Genomic DNA, 22,659 nt, shown 5'->3' with positions numbered 1-22,659 from the left:
AGAAATTAGAAATCTCATGTGCTATGTCATCTGATGTGACTGCACAGGGACTCTATCAGAGAAGTCATTTGTGGAGCACGTATAACTTTGTTCTTCAAAACCTTTTTCTTAAAACCTTTGTATTTAGGATTTTGTGTGGCGAGATGACCTTTTACTGTCTTTAACCCTTTTGAGTTCAGTATACCTAAAGCTAAATTGAAAGACGTGCATCTGTTCTGAGGAACACCGTTCATCTTGTAAGAGCAGAAAGCAATTTCTGTGTAATTAAAGCATGCATCCTTGATGGGAATTGTATTCGCCACTCTTTTTAGGGGTCCTTCCTCTTTTGGTATTCCATTCATTATTCTCTTGAGGGGAGCTCGGTGAAGGGTCTCCTCCCAGGAAAGGAACCCGAAGCCGGGCGCGTCCGCCCCGCGGCACCCCTTGATCGGCTCAGCGGCGGCTGTCGCTCCAGGTGTCGCCACCAGGTGGCGCCGCAAGGCCGCCGGCGCAATGCTCTGACCTCGGCGCGGGGGAACCTCGGGGGCCGAGCCTGGCGAGGAAGGAGGAGGGGCGGGCGGAGGAGAGCGGAGCGGGCAGCGCTGTTCTCTCTGTGCCCCTGCGTGCGTGCGTATGTGTGTGTGTGAGCGAGGGAGAGAGCGCGAGCAAGAGCGGGCGGGCGTGTACGTGCGAGCCGGCTGTATATAGAGGATGTGCCGTTGCATGGCTCACCCCGGCTGCTGTCGCGCCAGCTCCCTCCTTGGGCGCCAGTGAAGCCTCTCGCCCTCGCTGCCTGGGCAGCCGCTTCACTGCCCGCTCCGGGCGCACCGACAGCAGCTGCTGGACTCTCTCCTGAGGCCGTTTCCGGTGCTCCGGCGCCCCTACTGAGGCGGCCGCCGCCTCCCGCAGCTTCTCCGCTCCGGGTGAGAGCGCGTCAATGCGGTGCAAATGGCCGGGGCACAGCCAGGGGTGCACGCTCTCCAGCTCAAGCCTGTCTGCGTCTCCGATACCTTGAAGAAAGGCATCAAATTCGTCAAGTGGGACGACGTAAGTGGCTTCCCTCTTCGCTCGTCCCTGCTGTCCCTCGCTGTGCCCCACATGGGGAAGGGCGGCAGGGGCATGGCAGGGTTATGCAACGCGCAGGGCGGCATCGATCGAGCAGGAGTGCTCAGCACACATGTTGCGGCCGGACTGGGCTGCGGCCGGACTGGCCCTGCCCTGTGCAGTGGCGGGTAGCCGCGACGGACTGGCCCGCGGGACGGAGGGGCAGGTGCGAGGCGGCGAGGCTGTTCCGCGGCGCGATGGGGGCCGGTCGCGGTGGCTGGTGTACCCGCTCTGGTTAGGCAGTCGCATGTGAGGTCGGAGTCGAGCGGAAAGGCGTTGTTAATCTGCCGGTCGTCTGCACGGCAAACTTTCTCCAGAGGTTCTCCCGGCAAAATTCGCTTGGCCAGTTGTGAGCTGTTTTGAGGCGGCTCCTTTCTCGAGCGCCTTGCTCTCCTGGTCGCCTCGCTTATTGTGCACCTTCCCACCTCTGACGGCGCAACATAGTTGTTTCAACCTGTTCCCTGTCTGTCTTGTGCCATCTCCCATTGTCTTCTCCCAGCCTCTCTCTCCTGCCTCCTGCCCTATTCATTGTCTTTCTGTTTATGGTGGGGCTGTCAAGCCCTAGACATGTTCTCCGAGGGCTCGCTGTTTGGGTACCCCTGCTCATCTTCCTTCCTCCACAGAAGGCACCCTTCTCTTTTGGCTCATCAGGGCATGAGACTTGCCTCAAAGTAACATCTTTTTTCTCACTTGCTGCTTCCCAAACCTTTACACTTGTATTGTCCGGCATAGGAGAGGAGTTTGGATTCACTTCACCTTTAGTAGTAACACAGTTGTTCAGTAGCTGAGATTTTCTTCGTTTGCTGGCTATGACCTGGACCATTTGAGAAAAAGGTAGCCTTTCTCAGTTTAGCTTTTGTCAGCGCATGAAATAAGCCTGGTGTGCTGCAGAGAAGAAAAACAGAGCAAGTGCTCTGCTAGCCATGCTCCTCCAGTACATTATATGTTTGTGTCCAAGTTGTGCATAAAGGAATGGGTGCCCCAGAAAGTCTTGACTGCAGATGGTGTCTGGAGATACAGGAGTGTACTGAGACTTGTGCTGTGGTGTAAAAGAGTGATTGAGAAAGAAGGGAGGTATTTGAATGTCAGGAGAATCGTTCAGGATAACTTGTTTTGAGAGCCTTAATGCAGCTCTTGGATTTTTGAGGGACAAGTGAGAGAGGGAGGAGTAGTTTCATGTGTCTAACAACTGTTCTTGTCTTGTTCTGTATTGCTGTTTTGCCATTGTTTTTAGTTTGTCCAGCAGCCAAATGTGTGAGCTTGACCTCTATAACCCTATGATAGACACTCTCAAGCAGAGAAAGAAAACAAAAAAACTGAACAATTTGTAGTATGAAATTTTATTTACAATAATAAGCTGATACAGTTTTAATAAGCGCAGCAACCTGACCTTGTCTGCAGTAGTAAACATTGGCTTGATACACGTTATTTATGTTCAGGAACTAACCTTGAATGACTTGCCTGAGAAAATATTTTCCATCAGTTGCTATTTTCCTTAGTATAGGGAAAGGCAGCATAACCTCAGTCTTGTCACTGCAGTTATTGTTTTATTTTTGGTAAGTTACCAAGAAATTTCCACAGGTACATGCAGAGGTCAACAGTGATTTAAGTCACTGAAACTCCAAGCAATTAGGCAACAGTTTAAATGACTACTTTAAGTGTTATTTCCCAAGTAATATATTGTATATACTGAATTTGAAGGAGAAGAGGTGTTTTCCATGCACAGTAGAGGGGCTTACCTGTCTGCTAGAGACTAATTGGAAAAAAAGATTTTCAATGTCAAACCTAAATAAAATATGGTTAAATTCTGGCAAAAGATGTGCATTCCAGGTAATACCTGCGATACACAGGTATTACCTAGAATGTGAGACTGAGATGAGAAACTCCTGTTATGGTTAGTGAGAGCTTTCATCGGCTACCTTCTGGAAGTTGGTGCCTATTTAGCTGCACTGTGCAATGAAAAATACTAGCATTAACTCATCTCCCAGCTCATAGTTCCCCTGTCTTGCCTGTAGTAATTCTCAGCTCTCCACAATTCTCCACAAAATCAAAGATTTCAGTGGAGGTGAATATTCCCCAGTTACAAGGTCTTCAGACAAATGTGTATGTTCAATGACTTTGAAAGGTATTTGCCACTGAGTATCCAATAACCACTTCAGAGTATTTGTTTTCCATCAAATTAATCTGCTTGAAAGGTTTTTAAAAATGGTGATTATTAATGTGAACCCCCGTGGTCTTGCATGTAAATAGGCACACAGAAACTCTGTAGTGAAACAATAGGCTGTAATGAGAAATAGTAAACTACAAAATGTAACAGTGAAGTAGAATTGACCATAATGAGTGCTTTGGCTCTGCTGTGCTGAGAGGGCTGCTCAGAAAAGTGAGGCTCACAGACTGATGTTTATTATGCACCATTTTCTATTTACTGTTTCTGAGTGAGAATGGGAGTTCACTTCTTCTGCAGCTCCTCTGCATCAGGCAGCATTTGTTCCTGTCTGAAGCATACCCTTGTAGTGTGCTTTCTTGCTTTTTTGTTTTGCAGTTTAAAGGTGGCTCTGTGGACCTTGCTTCACATTTCATAAAGCAAGAGAGTGTTTTCAGTGGATTCCTATGACGTACTAAGTTTCAGCCCAAAGCAAAATTTTTCTGGCTGAGTTATAAACCACTGCAAAGTAGTGTATTTTTTTCTTTTTTTAATGGGAATGCTGGACGGATTTAAACCAGAGCCTGAGAGGCGTGAAAGGAATTTCATGGTGTGTAGAGTAACAGTTGTTAAGGAATGTATTTGCTAGCTTTCAGAAGGATGCTGCAGTGTGATGTGCAGAGCAGGCTGACAGAAAGTGATACAGTCTTTAAAACCCATCCACCCCTGGGCTTCCCATCCTGAGCTTCTAGTAGTTATGTGCCTGAACAGTAACTCTGAGGCTGCTAACAAGCAGATGTGGCAGTGATGTTCCATGGGCCTGCTCTCTGAGGAACAGCAGTGCAGACTAAGTGTTACACATGAACCTTATCGAGGGCCTATGCCCTCTGCCCCCCTCTGTGAAGGTGATCTATTTTGAAAGAGAAATGCCTTGTCTGAGCTTTGCTAAGCAAAGAGAAAGAGGTTGTGCCATAGGCAGATGAAAGGCAAGCAGCTCAGGAGGCTTGAAATTCCGTTTCCTCTGCGGACCATGTTCAGCTTCTAAATTGTGAAAGCATTAGGCCTAATTAAAAAGTTGTGGCTTTGTGAGACAAGTCGTGTTTTTGTGCCTGGTGACTGGATGTAATATCACTTGCAGCATCCAACACCTAATACAGTCTATTCACAAATTCCATTTTGGATCAGGATACAAAGCACTGAAGTCAAACAGATGATTGTTGTCCTGTAATTTTGCTTTTCTTCACATTGTTTCTGTTTCATTCTACAGCAGTATTACAGGTTAGGGAAAACAAAGTTAGAATTAACTCCAGTTCTTGACATGTAGATTGGATTGACAAGGCTCTGAGCAGAAACAGCTGACATTTGAACTGGTGAAGGATAAAAGTGCCTTTTTTTTTTTTTTTTTGGTGGTGTGGATACATGCTATTATGTGACTGGCTAAGATGCTAGTTGGCTGATCACTTGCTTCGTAAAGCCATGTTTCTTCATGCTGCCTTCAGCTGGGCCTCTTTAACCACTTCTCTCTTACTACTGGAGAGAGACCCTGAGTCTTTTAAGTACTGGTCTGGTTTTGAGCAGATGCACTCTGTTCTTAGAGAGAAGCAATAGCTGTGAGAAAGAGGAAAGGCTTAAAGAAGAGCTGCCTTAATCCACTCTGCTGCAGTGAAACCCAGGTTATAAAGCTCTTTGTGATGAGAATTTTAAAATGGTTAAATAGCAAGGTAGCAATTAAGTCCGCAAGTGAAGCTTTTTTGTAGGGGGTTAAACTTAATATATAAGAACACATTGCAAGCTGAGAAGGTTAATGAAACCTGAATGGCAACTGCTCTGACATCTGAGGAGGCTGAAACCTGCCTAGACTGTCTTTTCCTTTATTTTTCCCTGGCTAGTGGTAGGAACAAGATAGGCATAACTGAGGTAACAAATAGCTCCACAGCTAGAGCACAGTTGAACTGGTGTTTTCTAAGATCAGTAATTGGCATACTGAAGCAAGTTAATATGATGGTGTATATTCAAGAATAGATTTGTTTTCAGTTCTTGCTTAAAGGCTTTCTATCTTCCCTAGTGATATGTACTTTGCATAAAGAATTTGACTAGTCTGTGTGTGGCTTGCACTATTTACTTCCACTTGCAAGTTAACGATACCACTAAAATAATATGTCTGCCTAAACTGAGGATCATTATTCCAATTTTATAGCCATTAAAAAAAAAATTATACACTGAAGCAAACTTCCTGATAGGTAATGTTGTTTAGTGGCTGTAGCACTTTGTGGGGTATTCCAGAGAGAAGCAAAAATGAACCTGAGTTTTTAAGTTCTCTTTTAATGCCTTTCTTTTACAGGGCTTTTGTCTTTATTAAACATTTCTGAGCTTAGACAGTAAGCACTATGTAAAGTTTTCAGGCTCCTTTATTTGTTTAGAATCTTTTAAAGAAGATTGCCAAGAGTATTAGATACATCCCCTCTAACCTTACAAGTAAATATAACATCAGAGTATCATTATCATCAATAAACTGAGAACAAACAAATTAAACATGGAAATTTTCAGAAGTGGTTTTAAGATGTTGATGTTCAAGTAACTAGTTTGTTTTTTCCTACTTTTGTTTACTTTTAAAACTCTGCACAAGTCTGTCACTACAGCACATCACTGAGGCCATGAAAAATGAACAACCATTGTTCTGTGCCTACAAAACTGAAACAATAAACTAAAGAGAGTTTATTTTTTCCGTATGTTTTAAGTCTGGAGGGAAGAAATTAGTTCAGCATTCTAGGGGTAGGTTTTTGTTGTTGGTGTTTTTTTTGGTTTGGTTTTTTTTAGTGGTTTTTTTTTCACTTGATAATCCTTATGTAGTAAACAAGTACCAGTTCTGTTCTATATACATACATTGAAAAATTGTCAGAATGAGTAGAAATTGTGGGTTTTTGTAACATAGAGTAATCAAATTGAGTTTTAAATTTCTCAATAGTTGACACTTAGCCAAGTTCAGGCTTGCCCTTTATTAACTCAATTGGAAAGCTCTTGGTAGCTTTAGCTTGGGAGTAAAGAAAGATTTGTATCCCCTGCAGACTGTTAGATGGCTGCCTTGAAAGACCAAGTGAAGACTTCACCTGCATAAGTTGCAGATAACATCTGTGTTACTGTAGCATCTGAGACTTTCAGAGTGTTGGTAGATACTAGGAAAACTGAAAACCAGAAAACAGCATTTAAATAAATGAGGAATGAAAGGAAAGCTGACAGTGAATTTAAAGTGTGCACTGTATGTTTTCTTCACTTGAATGTTTGAATGCTCAAGATCTTTTTTTAACAAGGACTGTAATGAAATAGAGAATTAGCTAATCATTATGGAGTCCTATCTACTATAAATAAATACTTCATAAGCACTTTTAAATTTATTTTCACAAGACCCATTACATGCCAAAATGTATGTAGGTCTGAAAAGAGACCAATATAAAAAAAAAATAGTTTTGAATATATGATTGGATACCTTGGACCTGGAGACTGCATAGCACCATACAGTCAGATTTTCATAATGCCTCCCCAGTGACTTCAGATAAACTGAGGCTTAGCATCTCAGAAAATCAGAAAATGAAATGTGGAAGTACAGTTCTAATATTTCCTTAAAATCAGAGCACAGCATTTATGTCAGTGAACAGACTGACTTTTTTCAGCCTCACAGAAGAACTTGCTGTTAAAGATAAAATCTTCCTGGGTGGCATTTGGCTACTTTTGCTATGAAGTTCTCCCTTTATTCCTTTCTTACTGCATGCTTTGCAACATATACAGCAAATAAGGACTCATGCAGACAAATCAAGACTACGTGGGGTAAGGCTATAAGTGCAAGAGTATAGACATCTGCGAAAGGATACAGAGTGATAGTCTGCCTCTGAGAAATCCCAATCATAGTAGCTCTTTGAAACTTGCATAATAATGACCTCTGTCTTGTGGTGCCATCACCAAAGTTTCTCTAATAGTGAAGAATGTTTTAGTGCATGTTCCTATTAAACAAGTGGGAATTTGTTTTTATGGGCCCTATAAAAATGTTGATTTTTTTTTTTTTGTTGTTGTTGTTTTGTGTTTTTTTTTTTCCTGTCCTGCTTCCAACCTTCAGCACATTTCACTTTCTCCAACATTTCCTTCTTGCAATGGGTTTCATTACACAGATTTGGTTCTTCTGTTCCCAGTAGAAGTTGACCTCTTTACCCTTCTGGATTATTTCAGGGGTTCATTGCAAAACCAGGAGATGGGGACTTTCTCACTTACAGTTCAACTGTCAGCCTAAACAAAACTCATAGTGGTAATAGCTTGGGTAATCTAGATCAGTGCCAGACTGAGTACACCCAGTGTATTGTGGAAATTAACAGCTAATATATCTGTTGACCATGTGTAAACTATGGTTTTGATATTCCTTCTCCCTTGTTCTTTCTCCAGTGCCCCAAGCTTGCGATCCCTCTGGCTTGTGGGATGGCAAGAAAGCTCTTTGCTGGGACTCATCCCACATGTTTACCACACTCTTACACCTTTCCTCAACCAAAGTTCAAGCCCTTTTGCTAAAGTAAAAGAAAAGTTGCAGAGTATTTTGCCTCTGCCAGAAACAGTCTGTGCTTCTTAGCTTTGTGTTTGGAAGCAGTTTGGAAGAAATTTTCCAGGAGAAGGTTCAAGCAAATGAAATAATGATGTGTGTAGAAGTTTTCAGGTTATATTTAGGGATGTTCAATGTCTCTAAATACCCGAGGCAAACTGAGAAAACAACGGTCTGGCATAATAAGGCAATGCCATTAGCCACATCTGTTTTACGAGCTGAAGATAACAGCTGGTCTGCTTTACTTTTTAAAACTTGTTGAATTTTGACTGCAACTATTTCTAAGAAACATCATCATTATCTATATATGATTTATTTAAAAAAAAAAAACTTATCTGACTCATAGTTTTGCTAGTTGACAAGGTACATAGGTACATGTAGATTTTCATTCCTTTGTAGGTATTTTAAAGATCCATTAGAAACTTTTCATCTGTGGCAGGAGTGACCTAATACTTGCATTAAGGCACACTAGTCCCAGCCTGTGATGTTCTCTGATCATTTTAACACTGCAAACTTGTTCCAAAACCCAATAGCAGTAGTGTCACACCCTTGCCTTAATACATAGTGAATGAAGTACAGAGTTTTGGGAGCAAGGGCCAAAGCTCAGAACATAGGTGGCAGAGTGGGGCACCCTTATGTAGCAATCTTTCTCACTTTATGTCTCTTCAGGTTATAGCTGTGATGAGGAGTAGGGCAGAAGGCTCTGTCCTCCATGACTTAGATGCACAGCCTGTTGGTTGGAGTGCTCTGAGGATTAGGAAGCATGGGAGTACAGTCAGAAAGTCACTGCTGGACTTTGTATGGTAGTCTTTATTGGTCAGTAACATTAAAATGGAGGTGGCACTTTTTGCTTGCTGATGTAAGATGTAGTCTGGGGGATGCACACTTAAAATCAAACCTTGGAATGGTTACCTGGCAGGCACACTATGGATTTGTCCATTGATCTTCTGTGAGGTTGGTAAGGATCCCAAAGTTCTCTGGCACTTTGTGGGCATAAATTTGAAGCTTCTTTGTTTTAAAAGTATAAAATAAAGAATGTTGCTAATGTGGGATCTGAGCTTGTACAGCCAATTAGCTTACCAGCTTAATGGAATAAGTGTATAACAACCACATTACTTGAGGCTGTGAAACTGGAGGAAAGTAGAGAACTGGCCCTAAGTCAACAAATAAAAAGGTGGGAGGCTTTTAAATGTGAAATTAAACGTCCTTTAGAAAAGTGGTTCACTTAAGTTTAGACTGGTATAATATGCGGCACAGTGAGAATGCCAGCTTAGGGCCACTCTATTTGAGGAATTTGCAATAGCAGTCTGTCAGAAACGGAGCTGCTGCTTGGCACAGGCACCTTCAACTGGCATTTTAAAAGCCTGATAACCCATGCATCATTGACTGGGGCATTCTCTTACTCTTTTCCCTCTCTCCTTTCTGGTTACAGCTGATTTTTGCCTTTGTCACCTCCTCCTGCTTATGTTCTTAAATAATTGGAAGTGTCTCAGGAATCAGGGGTTCCTGAGGACCGCTTGCTTTGTTGACATCCAGAGAGATTGCAAGAGCTGTGCCCCTACTAGATATTTAAATGTGTTAATTTCCAAACCCATTTGCTTTAGAGATGCACACTTACGTTTCTCCACCCCCTCTGTTTTATTGTCACTTTTTGTATTTGAGTGGGTTGGAGAAGAAATTAACATCTGTTCCCTATTTGTTTGTCCTTCAAGTTTTGTTTGTTTGGATTTTCTTCTTTATCTGTTGTGTCCTGTCTGTTACCCTCTTCAGAGTTGTGTGTGGCTGGTAAATCTTCTCCAGGGAGTTACAAGGTAGGTCAGCTCTTTGGGGAAGGAAATGGAGTTAATGGACTTTAGGATACCCTCCTAAATGACTGCAGATGTGTCTTCTGGGTAATATACATATAAACCAATATATTTGTGTAAATAAATGTACCAGACAATTGTCTTTTGAAACAAATTTGTATTTCAGAGCCTTGAACCACTTTTCTTGAATGTACACTGTATAAAGGGGTTCTTGTGTATCTTTTTGGTTGACCAGATTTCTGAGCAGTATGAAAGCAACCAACTTGTTCCACATCACAAAGAACTTGGTGTTAACATGGAGTGGGGACAAGAACTTGCTCAGCTGACTAGAGAAGTTTATTTCCATTCCTCTACATGCAGAACTAAAGGGTGTGACTTTTGGCTGCAGGGACACCAATGAGTTGTAGTTAGCTTGTAGAATATGCCAGACATTCTGCACATGGCTTTCATTGCTACTGTTAACTGTGTGCAAGAGTTCCTAAGAGACATGTTACACAGTTGCATGTACAAAGTTATTCACAGATCCTGTGTTTGTATATGGCATGACAGTGTGGGGCTCTTGTGTTCATCAGCATGTTAATTGTGCTATGCTGAACGTCAGCCTGGCATAGTTAATTTGGAAAAGAAGCATAATGCACAACTGTCTTTTTTAGATTAAAAAAAAAAATAAGTAAACAACTTCCTGGAGCACAGAGGATCTTAAATTAAGACTCATCATTATCCCTGTCATGATGAGGCTTCCTTTTTATGTAACCTAATAGATAATGAAGGCTCTTTTCCCTTGTCCTCCTCTTTCTGAAGTCTGATTATAGTAAGCATTTTGCAATCCACAACAACAAGAGTATAACCGATAACTGTGTGTCATCAGCACAGGCAGATCCAACGGCTTTTGGGTTGAAGGAACTAATATGAAATGACTAACCAACAAAATTGATTAATCCTAGACATAATCACTTCATGCCTGTCTGTTTCCCTTCTGTTCTTCCCTGAAGATCTGTGTAGCTCATCTGAAAGGCAGAAAGACACTTAGTCTTTTATTTCCTCATTTTACATATTTACACACAGGCTGTGTGGGATGTAATGAAATAAGCTAAAGAAATCAGGGTTATATTTCCAGAGCAGGCTGGTTTGTTTTGTTTCATTTTTCCTTCTCTTTTGAATGCCAGAGGAACATTTCTGTAGGAGCTTGTGGCTATAGACAGCCAGGCAACATGTCTTCAGGGCATGATGTATTTTAAAAATTAATTTGCCTGTTACTCAAACAGTACCTGCCTCTCAGGTGTACAAGATGCTAGAAATTATGGAGAACTGGGGGGAGGGGGGAGGAGGAGGTACCAATTCTGTATGCCTGTTCCTTTAGGGAAGGTGGGTGCAGCATGGTTTTCTTGTGCTGAGGAAAAGAAAGGTCCCTGGTGCTGTGTGAAGGAGCTGTGATCCCTGCTGGGACACTCCCATAGCACTGCCTGGCACTGGTACAGCTGTGCTTTTTCCCAGCCTCTGAAAGCTCACATGGCACCCGTTTGGGTGTTGATGTACCTGTGGCACAGTTAATACACAGCCCGGATGTTCCAGTTACGAGAACTTTTACGTTTACCTAAGGGTTTGGATTTCTTCTTAGTGTAGAACTTGCTCTTTTTGTATTTGTCTTGTGCTGAAATAAAAATATGCTTCACACATGACTCCCTTTAATCTTCTTCTTGTTCCCCCAAAGGCTTTTAAGTGCCATCTTACTCAGCTTCTCTGGGTGGCATTTTTTCAAACTGGGAATGCTTTAACTTCCCTGTTTCAGGAAGGCTTGTTGCTGGGAGTTGGGTACTTTGTCACAAAGAGCTGTACTGGTGACATAGGCACTGTCTTCTTGCATTGGAAATGGCACTTTAAGTTAGTTTTTATTTATTTATGGTAATGTCACTTCCAATAACTTTATTTGCACTTAAAAAAAACTCCCACAATTAAATATATTTGATGTAAATTTGAACCTATTGGAGCCCATTTTTTTCTTAAAGGAATATAGACTGACCTCACATATTGCCTGTCACTTTGGAAAGAGAAGAATGCTAAAGCTGTAAAATCCCTGTAACACTTCAACAGAAATACACATCCCCTTTGAGGGGGGATCATGTGCCTAGCCTAGATTCCTATGGAGATAAGGCTCAGGCAATTTTTCTGTCTGCCTTTCTCCTCTTTTCTGTTCTCCCTCTGTAACCTTTACACTGAGATAGAGGACTCAAGACAACAGAGTTTTTACAGATGTAATAAAAAATCTTAAAGAGAGGAGAATACCTTATTGGGATCAGGCTGCACTGATGCCAGTTATTGTTAGGCATCAGGGAATCAATTCATTACATGGAGAGATGTAATGAACTCCCACTTGTGGAAAGGACTTTGGTTAGAGCCTGTGTTTCCTAAATCAAGTACCTACTGTCAGTGAGAAGATATGAATATGTAGGTGACTGGAGTGCTTTATGTATGATACTTACAGGTATGCTTGGTTTGAAATGATCTGAGCTATGGATGTCACCAGAGTAGACATATTTTGAACTGATTTGAACGTGGGGTGGAATATGCATACTCCCATTGCTAAAGTCTTCATAGTTTGATTGTAGAAAAAATACTACTGGAAAGTAATTGACAGAAGTCTTAATGTAGTGGATGCTATTCTAGGTATTCTAGACAAAACACTTTACCTGTATCTGAAGGTTAATTTGAATCAAGGTGGGCAGTGGACTGCTGAAAACTATAACACTTTATTGTGTGGGTTCTAGTTTGGCAGTTGGTGTGTTGTGTCTGTTTTACTTCAAATACTTCTAGATTTTCTGGAATAACTCTGTGTTGACAAGTCTGGAGTTATTTAGTGCTGTCTTCTCAGTAATGGAAATATGTTATGCCAGAAAAATGGAGATTAGGCGGGTGATATTAAATTCTCCTAGTGACATCTTGCTGCTTACACCTTCAGGGTAATTCCTAGATGTAGTAGTTCATTAATATGGGTGGCAAAGGAGCTTAGTGCATAATTATGTGTTCTGACATGGATTTTTTTGTCTTTTTTTTTCTTTTTCAGGACTCCACTGTTGTGACTCCAATTATTCTCAGAACAGATCCACAGGGATTTTTCTTTTACTGGACAGATCAAAATAAGGTAAGAGAAAAGCTTCCTGTTCCAGAATGGTTCTTTGTGTTTTCTTCGGTGTGACGGGCAAGAATCAGGTGGCTTTGCATGCCAGTCCTGGCATGAGCAGGCAAGCATTACATCAGCATACATTCCTCTGCTTGTCTGGGGAGCAAATAAAATGTGGTTCTTCCCTGGTGACAAAATGTGCCATGTTAATGATCTGATGACCAGTGAGGTTTGTTTGTCTGGTTTATAGACACAGGTCCATTTGGGATGCTGTTGTGGTTCATAGCTGGATTGTTGTTTCTAAGTTTTGCCTTCAATACACTTAGGATTTTGGCCATGGTGCATGGCAGAAACAGAATTCCCAGAGGCCGGAGGTCCCTTTCAATTCTTCCTCCTGAACTGCTGCATGTTCCCTGGCCATGCCTCTTGGGCCACGTCACCAAGTTCCTACTAATCCTCACTGGACACTTTCTTCTCAAAACATTCCAGTGTGCTTAGATCACTGTTATGGCTGGGGAGCTGTTGGGAAAGCTCATGGCCTGATTCATTACTGCATTACTCTAGTTTCACATCCGTGTCACCCCTTGAAATCAGTGCTGTCATGTTTTCAACTGTTGGAGACTGTGGAGCTCCACTGGGGAGATATCCTGAGCAGTTGGGTGCAGTTTGTTTTATATACCATATCAGACATATAATAGAAAATTACCATTGAGATTTGTTACAGCAAAATATTCTTTCAAAACTAGCAACTGAATGAGTTGCTCCTCTTTTTTGAAGATGAATTTTCAAGTGCTTATGAAGTAGGTGCTTGTACCAGTTCCTTGTTGGAAGCTGTGCTAGAAATTGGTAGTGCTTGAGCTTTGGCCTTGTGTTGGAGTATATGCCAAAATGAATAAACACCTGCTTGTAGTGTTCTGGCCACGGAAAACTGATTTACCAGGGGCATAGCTGTCTTTTGGGAGTTGCTGTTGATTCTGTGTTTAGATACCAGTGCAAAAAATTGCTTGAGGAGGTTGCAACCATCGTATATGCAGAGTGCTCATGGCTTGAATGGGGTGATGCTTCCCTGGGTCAAAAAGTGGCTGAAGGGTCAGGTCCAAAAAAGTGGTAATGAATGGAGTTAAATCCAGTTGGCAGCCAGTCACAAGTGGTGTTCCCCAGGGCTCAGTTTTGCGGCCAGTTTTCTTTAATATCTTTATCGATGATCTGGACAAGGGAATTGAGTGCACTCTCAGTAAGTTTGTGGATGGCACAAAATTGAGTGAGAGTGTTGATCTGCTTGAGGGTAGGAAGGCTCTGCAGAGTTATTTGGACAGGCTGGATTGATGAAGCTAGGTCAGTTGTGTGAGTTGTAATGAGGCCAAGTGCTGGGTCCTGCACTTGGATCATAACAACCCCATGAAGTGCTACAGGCTTGGGAGATAATGGCTGGAAAGCTGCCCAGCAGAAAAGGACCTGGGAGTGCTGGTTGACAGCCATCTGAACACAAGCCAGCAGCGTGCTCAGGTGGCCAAGAAGGCAGACAGCATCCTGGTCTGTATCAGAAATGTGTGGGCAATAGGAGTAGGGAATCGATTGTGCTCCTGTATTCAGCACTGGTTAGGCTGCACCTTGAATACCATGTTCAGTTTCGGAGCCCTCACTACAAGAAAGTCATTGAGGCGCTGGAGCATGTCTAGAGAATGACAATGAAGGGTCTGGAGAACAAATCTCATGTGGAGTGATTGAGGGAACTTGGATTGCTTAGTTTGGAGAAGAGGAGGCTGAGAGGAGATCTTATTGCTCTTTACCTGAGAGGAGGTTGTAGCGAGGTGGGTATTGGCCTCTTTTCCCTACTATTGTGTTATAGAACTTGATGAAATCGCCTCAAGTTACACCAGGGGAGGTGGAAATTGAATATTAGGAAAAATGTTATGCTTGGACCATGGCATACGGGTATGCCTGCATGGAGAACGAAACATCTTGCTGCAATGTTTTTTCTTCATTTTTTAAATCAAACTATTTGAAACATAAATTTTCAACAGAAGAAATACTTACTTGTCCCTCTGCAGTACTTAAATCCTCAAGGCTAATTACAGCTACTTTTGCCAGCCTCTTATAAGTCATTTCAAGCTGTGCCAGGGGAGGTTTAGGCTGGAGGTGAGGAGAAAGTTCTTCACAAAGAGAGTGGTTGGCCATTGGAATGTGCTGCCCAGGGAGGTGGTGGAGTCACCATCTCTGGAGGTGTTCAAGAGGGGATTGGATGTGGCACTTGATGCCATGGTTTAGATAGTCATGAGGTTTAGGGTGACAGGTTGGACTTGATCTTTGAGGTCTCTTCCAGCCTTCTTGATTCTATTCTATTTCTGTATTGAAAGAGTGGTCAGGCATTGGGGTAGGCTGTCCAGGGAGGTAGTGAATTCATAGTCCTTGAAGGTGTTAAAAAAACGTGTAGACATGACATTTCAGGATATGGTTTAGTGGGCATGGTGGTGTTAGATTGACAGTTGAAGTTGATGTTCTTAGAGGTCTTTTCTAACTGAAACGATTCTATGACCAGGCAGTTTGCTATTACATTGGATCATATTTATCTTCCTATACTTCATTTTTAGAGGAGATGGAGCACAGTTTTGACTCAGTGTATTTGGAAATCGTATCTTGGAATTATAATAAAAATCTTGTCTGAGCTTTTGCTTATACAAGGTTGTTGGAGGCATTAGTGGGTTCATCGGCTGACAGTTCAAAGTTGTTAAGTAACTGCCCAAAGAAGCAAAGTGAATGCCCTCAGAAGCTGAAGGCTATGACTGATATACATCAACCAAGTAGCTATGCTAGAGCACAGGGCAGTCTTCTGTTTTGTTCCTTCCCTTTCATAAACTAATTGTATAAGCCATAAAATAACAGCTATCTTTGTAATAATAAATAGAAACCCAGAGTTGATTGGAGAGTTTTTCATTTTTAATATGTTTTGGCACTAAGACCTCCTTCAGTTTCCTACTGTTGTCTGTAAAAACAATGTCTTAAAGCAGTTCTCTGAAGAATAGCTATTTATAGAATTCGTGTTCTCATATTCCTGAAAAAATGTATTTATAATGCTGAGAGCATTTTTGAAAGGTGGGGTGTTTGTACCAGAGAACTGTCAGTTTAATTTTTAAACTTGCAAATCAAGCTTCTGTAAAGGGCAACAGAAATATTTTTTTCTGGTTAATAATTCAGGACAACTAGGTGAAGCTTGTTTCTAAACGCCATCCTAGCAGTAGCCGTTTAAAGAAGTAAATATATTTCTGTTTGGGGTTCTGCAACTGCAGAAAGCAGGAAGGAAATTCCACTTTCTGCTTCTACAGGGATTGGTTTGGTTTATTTTTATTGTAAAATTACAAATATATAAAAAAGGTTATATAGGATTGTCTCTCAATTTCCTTCTCTTTGTGTAAAGTGATCTGGTGATGACAGTGGAACTATGCGAAGAAATAATACAACCTATGTGATCACATTCTGCTTTTCCTGTAGTTGTCATCATTTAAGCAAATGCTTTTTTCATAACAAGGGCCTGTTATTTTTTGTGTATGGAAGGACAGAACTTGCTAAACCAAATGATGAACTGAGACAAGCCTGCCTCCTAGCATCCTTGGTCAGACACAAGGGGAGCTGACTACAAACAGATGTAGAGATGAGGCATGCGTAGCTATCATCTTTCTAGCCATTTGACTGTTCCGTTTGCCAGAAACTGTGCAAAGCAGCAAAATCCTGCCTGGATAATGGCATGGCTTTTAAACTATCAATCTGACTCCTTTGGATGCTGTTGTCTTATCAGTTACACAGAAATTACAGGAATCACTGAGAGGAAAGCAAAACAAAACCGAACCACCACTCCTTTGTGCTAAATTTTTATTTTACTTGGAGAACTGGTGGTTGTGGCTCTACAGCTTTCTTCCCTTCTTTTTCTGTTTCTTTGTTGTAGAGAAAGGAGTATTCTGTTGTCTAGTCTCATAGCCGAACAGTCTTCTAGATTGAGATCTAACTGCAAAGAGAACAAAGTTCCTGGTAAAGATGCATGTTCAGTTCAGCCCTCCATTACTGACCCCATCTTGTAGTTCTCTGAATGAGCAATCTTCACAGGGCTTATGGCTCAGTTGGCAAGTCTGGATAATGCTGGAGTCAAGCAGATGATGGCTCAAAAAGGCTGTCAGTAAAGTTGTCGTTATCAAGAAGTTATATATATGTGATATGTGTGGCTGTCCTGTAGCTTTCTAATAAAGAATTTAGTAGTAGATTTCATAGTTAGCTTGTAGGACCCATATGCTTCTAATAAATCATCCTAGGTCTGTAGTTTAAGCCCTGTGAAGATCTGTGCCACTTACATTGTGTCACACGTGAAATACTCTAAAGATGGCCACTGTTCTTGTACTATGAGATATCAGTGGCAACCAGGCTTAGCTAAGCCATCATCTCGTTGTTTACTTCTAAGGGCAGGAACACAACTTGGAAAGAAGGCAAGCTGAAGAGAGAAAGAGCCCCCAGAAGCCTGCTTTGCAGCAGTCTCCATATGACAACTTACAGGCAAGGCCAACAGTTAACTAATTGCTTAAGACTCCTTCAATGTAAAATAAGTATCCATTTGCCTTGCTTGTTTCTTCGTGGCTGTGTGTGATTTGACTAAGTAAATTAAATTTGGGCTGGCTCCAGTGTCTCCTGCCAGGTATCCAGGTCCAACACAACTATTTTTGGATACTAACAAGAGCCATATTTAAAAAGTGATTGATCAAACTTCTCTATTTGAATGACTTTTATCAGCAGAGTAAAGCCTGGGATGAAAATACATACAGATTCTTCTGACCAGGAGCCATTACTCTTTGAGCTTTATGTGCTTGGTTCACCTTCACTTCCCATCCTTGTACAGTCATAGCTGCAGTGAAGCTCTATCAGGCAAGTTCATATAAGCTCTGATTTTACAATTTGGTAATAATGTATTATCCTGCAGTTTGACTTGCTTACTGTGTATTTGCATAGTTGAGCATATTTTGCTGGTGTCAGTCAAGATAATCCTCCAATATAGTCATGTGCAGCATTTTGCTATTGAAAACCTCTTGTTTTAAATAGATGACAATACAGTTTTCTGCTGATACTGTATTTTTCAGTAAGAAGTTCTTTTGTTGCTGAAGGTTCTGTAGTGTTCCCTTCATCTGTATGCAGAGTGCTGGCTGATTTCATATTATTATTGGAATGATTCTCGACATGGATTTCAAACAGAAAAAATAATTAATATGACAAGATCGTGTCTGTTACATATCTTATTATTTCACTAACATTTCTTAACTTTAGCAAAACCAGAGAATATTCGTTGCATGTTGTATTTTTATGACCTGATTAAAACAGGTCTCAATTTCTTGTTGCATTGAAAACAAAACAAAAACAAAAAAAAGGAATGCCATATTACATTTGCTCTTACTCTGGTCATGAGCATTGAAGAAAGATCAATCAAAACTCAACCAGATGAAGAGGAAGGGTACTAGAATGAAAAGCTAGCATAGCAAAGCCAGACAAAGACTAATTTCTGTCTAAGAATACATATATCAACAGATGCATAGGCAGAGTAGAAGACATACATTGTCAGTTTGTGAATCATTCTTGCATCCTTTAGCTGGCAGTTGTTACACGATCAAATGGATGTTCAAAGACACTTGATGTTGGCTCAGTGTAATTCTGACACTGCCTAGGGAAGGGAATAAAAAGAGGAAAGCAACTAACTGCTCTTATGGTGAAGATATTTGGGTTTTTAAAAGTCTAAGAATGGTATCATATGCTGTCCTCTATCTCATGAGCACATACTGATTTATTCCTCTATTTTTAAAGGTAAGTAACTACACTGATGTGGCAGCATGCTGAAAAAACAGAGTATATAGATCCAATCTATGATTCTATGATCTCATCCACAGCACTACAAAAAGAGATCAGCTAAGTCTGAAAACTGGTCATGAAACTAAATGTAAATGTCCAATTCCAAGGAGTCAACAGCAATTTCTAAAGCCTTCTGCAGAAATGTTGTAAACAGATGACGATCCCATTTTGCTGGAGGAAGTTTGTGTTGAGAAACTACTGTAAGTGCTGATGTGATACTTACTCCATAGGAAGGAATGTGTGGCTGAAACCTCTCTCTTCTTGCAGTTAGAGCCATAGCACAGCCCAAGGGAATGGTTTAGCAAGGAGTTCCTGCTTCAGAGGCATAGTTCATACCTTGAGACTTGAGAGAAGGTGGGGTGATGACACCACTGCAGTACAGAGGTGTCTACAGACAGCTGTTTCCTCATCTCTGGCTTGGCCAGACTCAAGTGCTGAGGATATCTAAAGGCAGAGACTCCACTTGTACAGCTTTTTAGTTAATGAAAGTTTTGAAGTTTTCAAGGGAAGGAGTGAGGGTTGTTCCTTTTACAGAGATAGGCCTGTTTATTGTGTGAACATTGCTGACAGAACTGGTACTAATATGCTGTAGTTCAGCTGCAGAACATGAACTTGCTATAAGAGCCTGTAGCAGTAATACTGTACTTTGAGTTGAAGCTTCTGCATTTTATTAGATGTCATGAAGTGGTTCCTTGTGATAAGACAATTTTTCAGACCTGTAAAGTCCTTTCCCCTTTTGTGTCCTAAGGTGATTATGAGTTGCTTTGGTCCCGTAAACCCAATACAAATTGCAGACAATGTGTGAAGTAGAGACTGAGGGCTGTAGGTTTGATTCTGTAGGATTAGACTTGGCTTCAGCATGTTTGTGAATTCTGTGGCAGTCTCCTTGCCCTCATCCAAGTGGAAGATGATGTGTTTTTCCAGTTGTTGAGGATTCTGGCTGTATCTGTTAAAAGAGTTATTTGGTGTCAGTTTTGAATTGGGCCTTGAAACAATTGGGTCAATATCTGTATTGACTTACAGGTCAAAAATCTTTTCATTACATCAGTATAGGTTTTACAGTATATTTGACAAGCACACGATAAAGACTGAAGTTATCATGCCCATGTTTAAATTATACCTAATAGTTAAATAAGAAGAGTGTAATATTTAATAATAGGTTTAAAAATTCCTGCTCCAAACCCCAACTCTTTGCTCTAAGTTATTCAAGAGCCAGGATACTCAGTGTTTCATGTCACTGCTGGAAAACTCGAAGAAGTGCATCATTGAACATGTATTCACACTTCTCTTTCTGGCATGTAAAAGGAAAAAAAAAAAAATTAGACCCTTTGAAGAACTGAGATTATAAATATAACTATTTGAATGAAAAAAAATGGTGCATGTCTTCTTTCCACATAAGGACTTATTTTATTTTAACATGTACAATGAAAAACTCACTCTCCTTCCTCATTCTTTTAGCATCTCTAGCTTTTCAGTAGTCAACATGGCTTGTTGTTAATTCTGCCTGATAATGAATATTGAATATATGGGCCTTTATGTCATATGGTTCATCATATGAATGGATTTGCCTTTACCTCAGCTGCAAAACACAGGCTTAGATCCATGTACCATGCTGGCATTCTGCCAGACACTGAACAAGATTTGTATATTTAAGTCTTTAAGTAATGGGGTGTTATTGTTTATTAGTAGCGAATTCTGTCTTAGATGGCTTGTGTTCTCAATGCTCTAGTACTTGTGGTCCTTCTGTAAAAACATGATGTATAGTCTAGTTACATTCTCTGGTGTCAAACTGGCATGAATGGAAATAATACCAAAGCTAGAAAAGTTTGTTGTTGGAAGGACTGTTTTGGAGAGACTCCTACTGAAGTGGAAGTTAAATTTATTGCATGAAAGGCATTGCTTGAGACTTGTTCCATGTGGCACTCTCCTGCATATGTGAATTGAGCACAAAGCTACAGGTGGATTGCCTCTGATTTTTGAGTGTAGGAGTCACTTGCTGTATTTCAGTTGGCAATTTGAGTGAGGGGTTTCAGGCTCTTGAAGGTGGAGGAGATTGTGTGGAGGCGATGCTAGTCTTTTGGCACAGTTGGAGTTGGGTTGGTATCTTTTGTTCAAAACACATCACGTGCTGGAAGAGGTGACAGTAGTTTTCACTGGAAATCTGGATGAGAACTCCCATGGGATAAGGACTTGTATGGTCGGATGTGAGGTTTTGCTTCTTAATGACACTGGAAATTGGGAGTGAAGCTGAAGCAGCAAGTAAAACAATAGTGGAATCACAACAAAAAAGTTAACTTGTCATAAACAGAGAAGCTAAATGATCTGTAATAGGATGTCATGGGTTGAGTTGAATCTGCTGCTGATACTCAATACCTTCATGCCACCTTCAAAATGAAAATGCTGTCTGGGACAATGTATTACGGGGCATGAAGCTCAGATTATAACATGAGAGGCTCTCTGTTCCTGTTGCTGCTTCTGGTTTTTGGTGTGTTGGTCTTTTCTGCTGGGCAGGCTGCATGTCAGGGGGTAGGAGAGATTGCTGGCTTCTGCTGCTGCTTCTGCATTTTGCTGTACTTTTCTGCAAATACGCTAAGGTAATTGTGCAGCTAATCTTGTTAAACTCTTGATCTCAACTTGGAGGTTTTTTGTGTTGCTTTCCCTTTTTCCCCTGTCAGTGTGGGAAGAGGGGGAGGGGGGGCTTCTGAGAGTGGGCTGTGTTAACCCAGGAAAGTTTTAGGTTTGGGAGTCTTGACCATGAACTTGGAGTAACTGAGGGGAAAAAGGATTCAAAGGTTGAGCTTCTACCTCTGGGTAGCAGCCTGAACTGTAATCCTGAAAAGTTCACCTGTGTGCATTTGATTTCTCCTTAATACAGAAATAACTCCTCACTTCTGTCTTTGAAGGCAATACCTAGGGGTTCAGAAATGAAACCCAGTACATGAGCTAGCACCCATACTCATGGGGCCATGCTGGAAATGCTGTGCCAGTGCCTTTTTCCGTGAAGGACACAGCATCCTTTCAATCTTCTTATTGTGGCATTTTGACGTCAAGAAAATGTGTAGCTCAACGTTTAGCGCAATAGGGGAGTCAGCCTAGCAACAGTTTGTGGTCACCTGAAAGTTGCAGCTAATGATTTTTCACTACCACTTAAAGACCAGTGAGTGAGTGGAATAAAAGAAAATGGGGAAAGTGGTAGAGCATTGTCACAGATAGTGAAAATGGGAGGAAACATTTCATGGAGGCCAACTTCCCATCAGACTGCTGATTTAGTTTTTAAAAGGAAATCTCTCTGCTTTCAAAACATGGAAATTGTTCAAGACCCATTAGGGAAATAGTACTACATCAAATACAGAAGATCTCTAATAAGAATTTCCTACTGCTAAATATCTCCTTTATTGCTGTGAGGGAGGCCAGAATACGAAGTGAAGTTTGGATTTATTCGACAACATAGGTCCAGTTTCTGAAATGAAAAAGTCAAAGGAGCTTCAAAAAGGGATGATGACTCTGGAGTCAGCCAATTTTATGTACTGTTGAATTCTCAGGTGCTGAGAACTATCCTAATGTATTTTGGGATATGCATGACTATTATCTTTGGTATCTAATTGAAAGTGGGTTGTGACTTTCCTATAAAGATGAGATCATAGGTTGTTTTTTTGCTTAGATGGGCTGAAACTTGATAAACTTTGGTTGTAGATATATGTAAATGTCAAATGTTACAAAAGATTATAAACTTGAGTTCTTGTGCAAGAGACCTTTGTGGTCTGGCTGCTTGAAACTTGTGGTGAAAATTTTCAGCTTAAATATTTCAGAGAACACTTTTGGCCTTAACTAGTAGCAATGTATGCTTTTAGGGAACAGCTGGGAAATGGGAGACCTGTGTGCTTGTCTCTTCTTGGTTGTGATTTACTCCGCAATGGGCTTCTCTGTCTCCCCTTGTCTGTTTCCCATCCTACCCTGTTCATTTGAGAAGCCCTCTGTGAGCAGCGCTGCAGAAGGGACAGCCTGTTAGTGCTGAATTAGCACTTGATAAAGCATGGTTCCATCCAGCAGTACA

The 22,659-nt window shown here is 41.2% G+C and overlaps 1 protein-coding gene across 1 annotated transcript in view; it reads left to right on the top strand.

Moving 5' to 3' along the window:
- The first annotated feature begins 927 nt into the window (after positions 1-927).
- The window catches only part of PLCB1 (phospholipase C beta 1), a 413,212-nt gene continuing 391,480 nt past the window's right edge, over positions 928-22,659 (top strand). Inside the window, exons 1-2 of the mRNA XM_054383799.1 lie at positions 928-1,026; positions 12,672-12,749. Coding sequence (XP_054239774.1) covers positions 928-1,026; positions 12,672-12,749 — 177 coding nt within the window. The remainder of the gene's footprint in view (positions 1,027-12,671; positions 12,750-22,659) is intronic.

The sequence above is a fragment of the Indicator indicator genome, chromosome 9 (genome assembly GCF_027791375.1).
Source record: "Indicator indicator isolate 239-I01 chromosome 9, UM_Iind_1.1, whole genome shotgun sequence".
Taxonomy (NCBI): Eukaryota; Metazoa; Chordata; class Aves; order Piciformes; family Indicatoridae; genus Indicator; species Indicator indicator.
The sequence above is the reverse complement of the archived record's forward strand: the minus strand, read 5'-3'. Positions and strand labels throughout refer to the sequence as shown.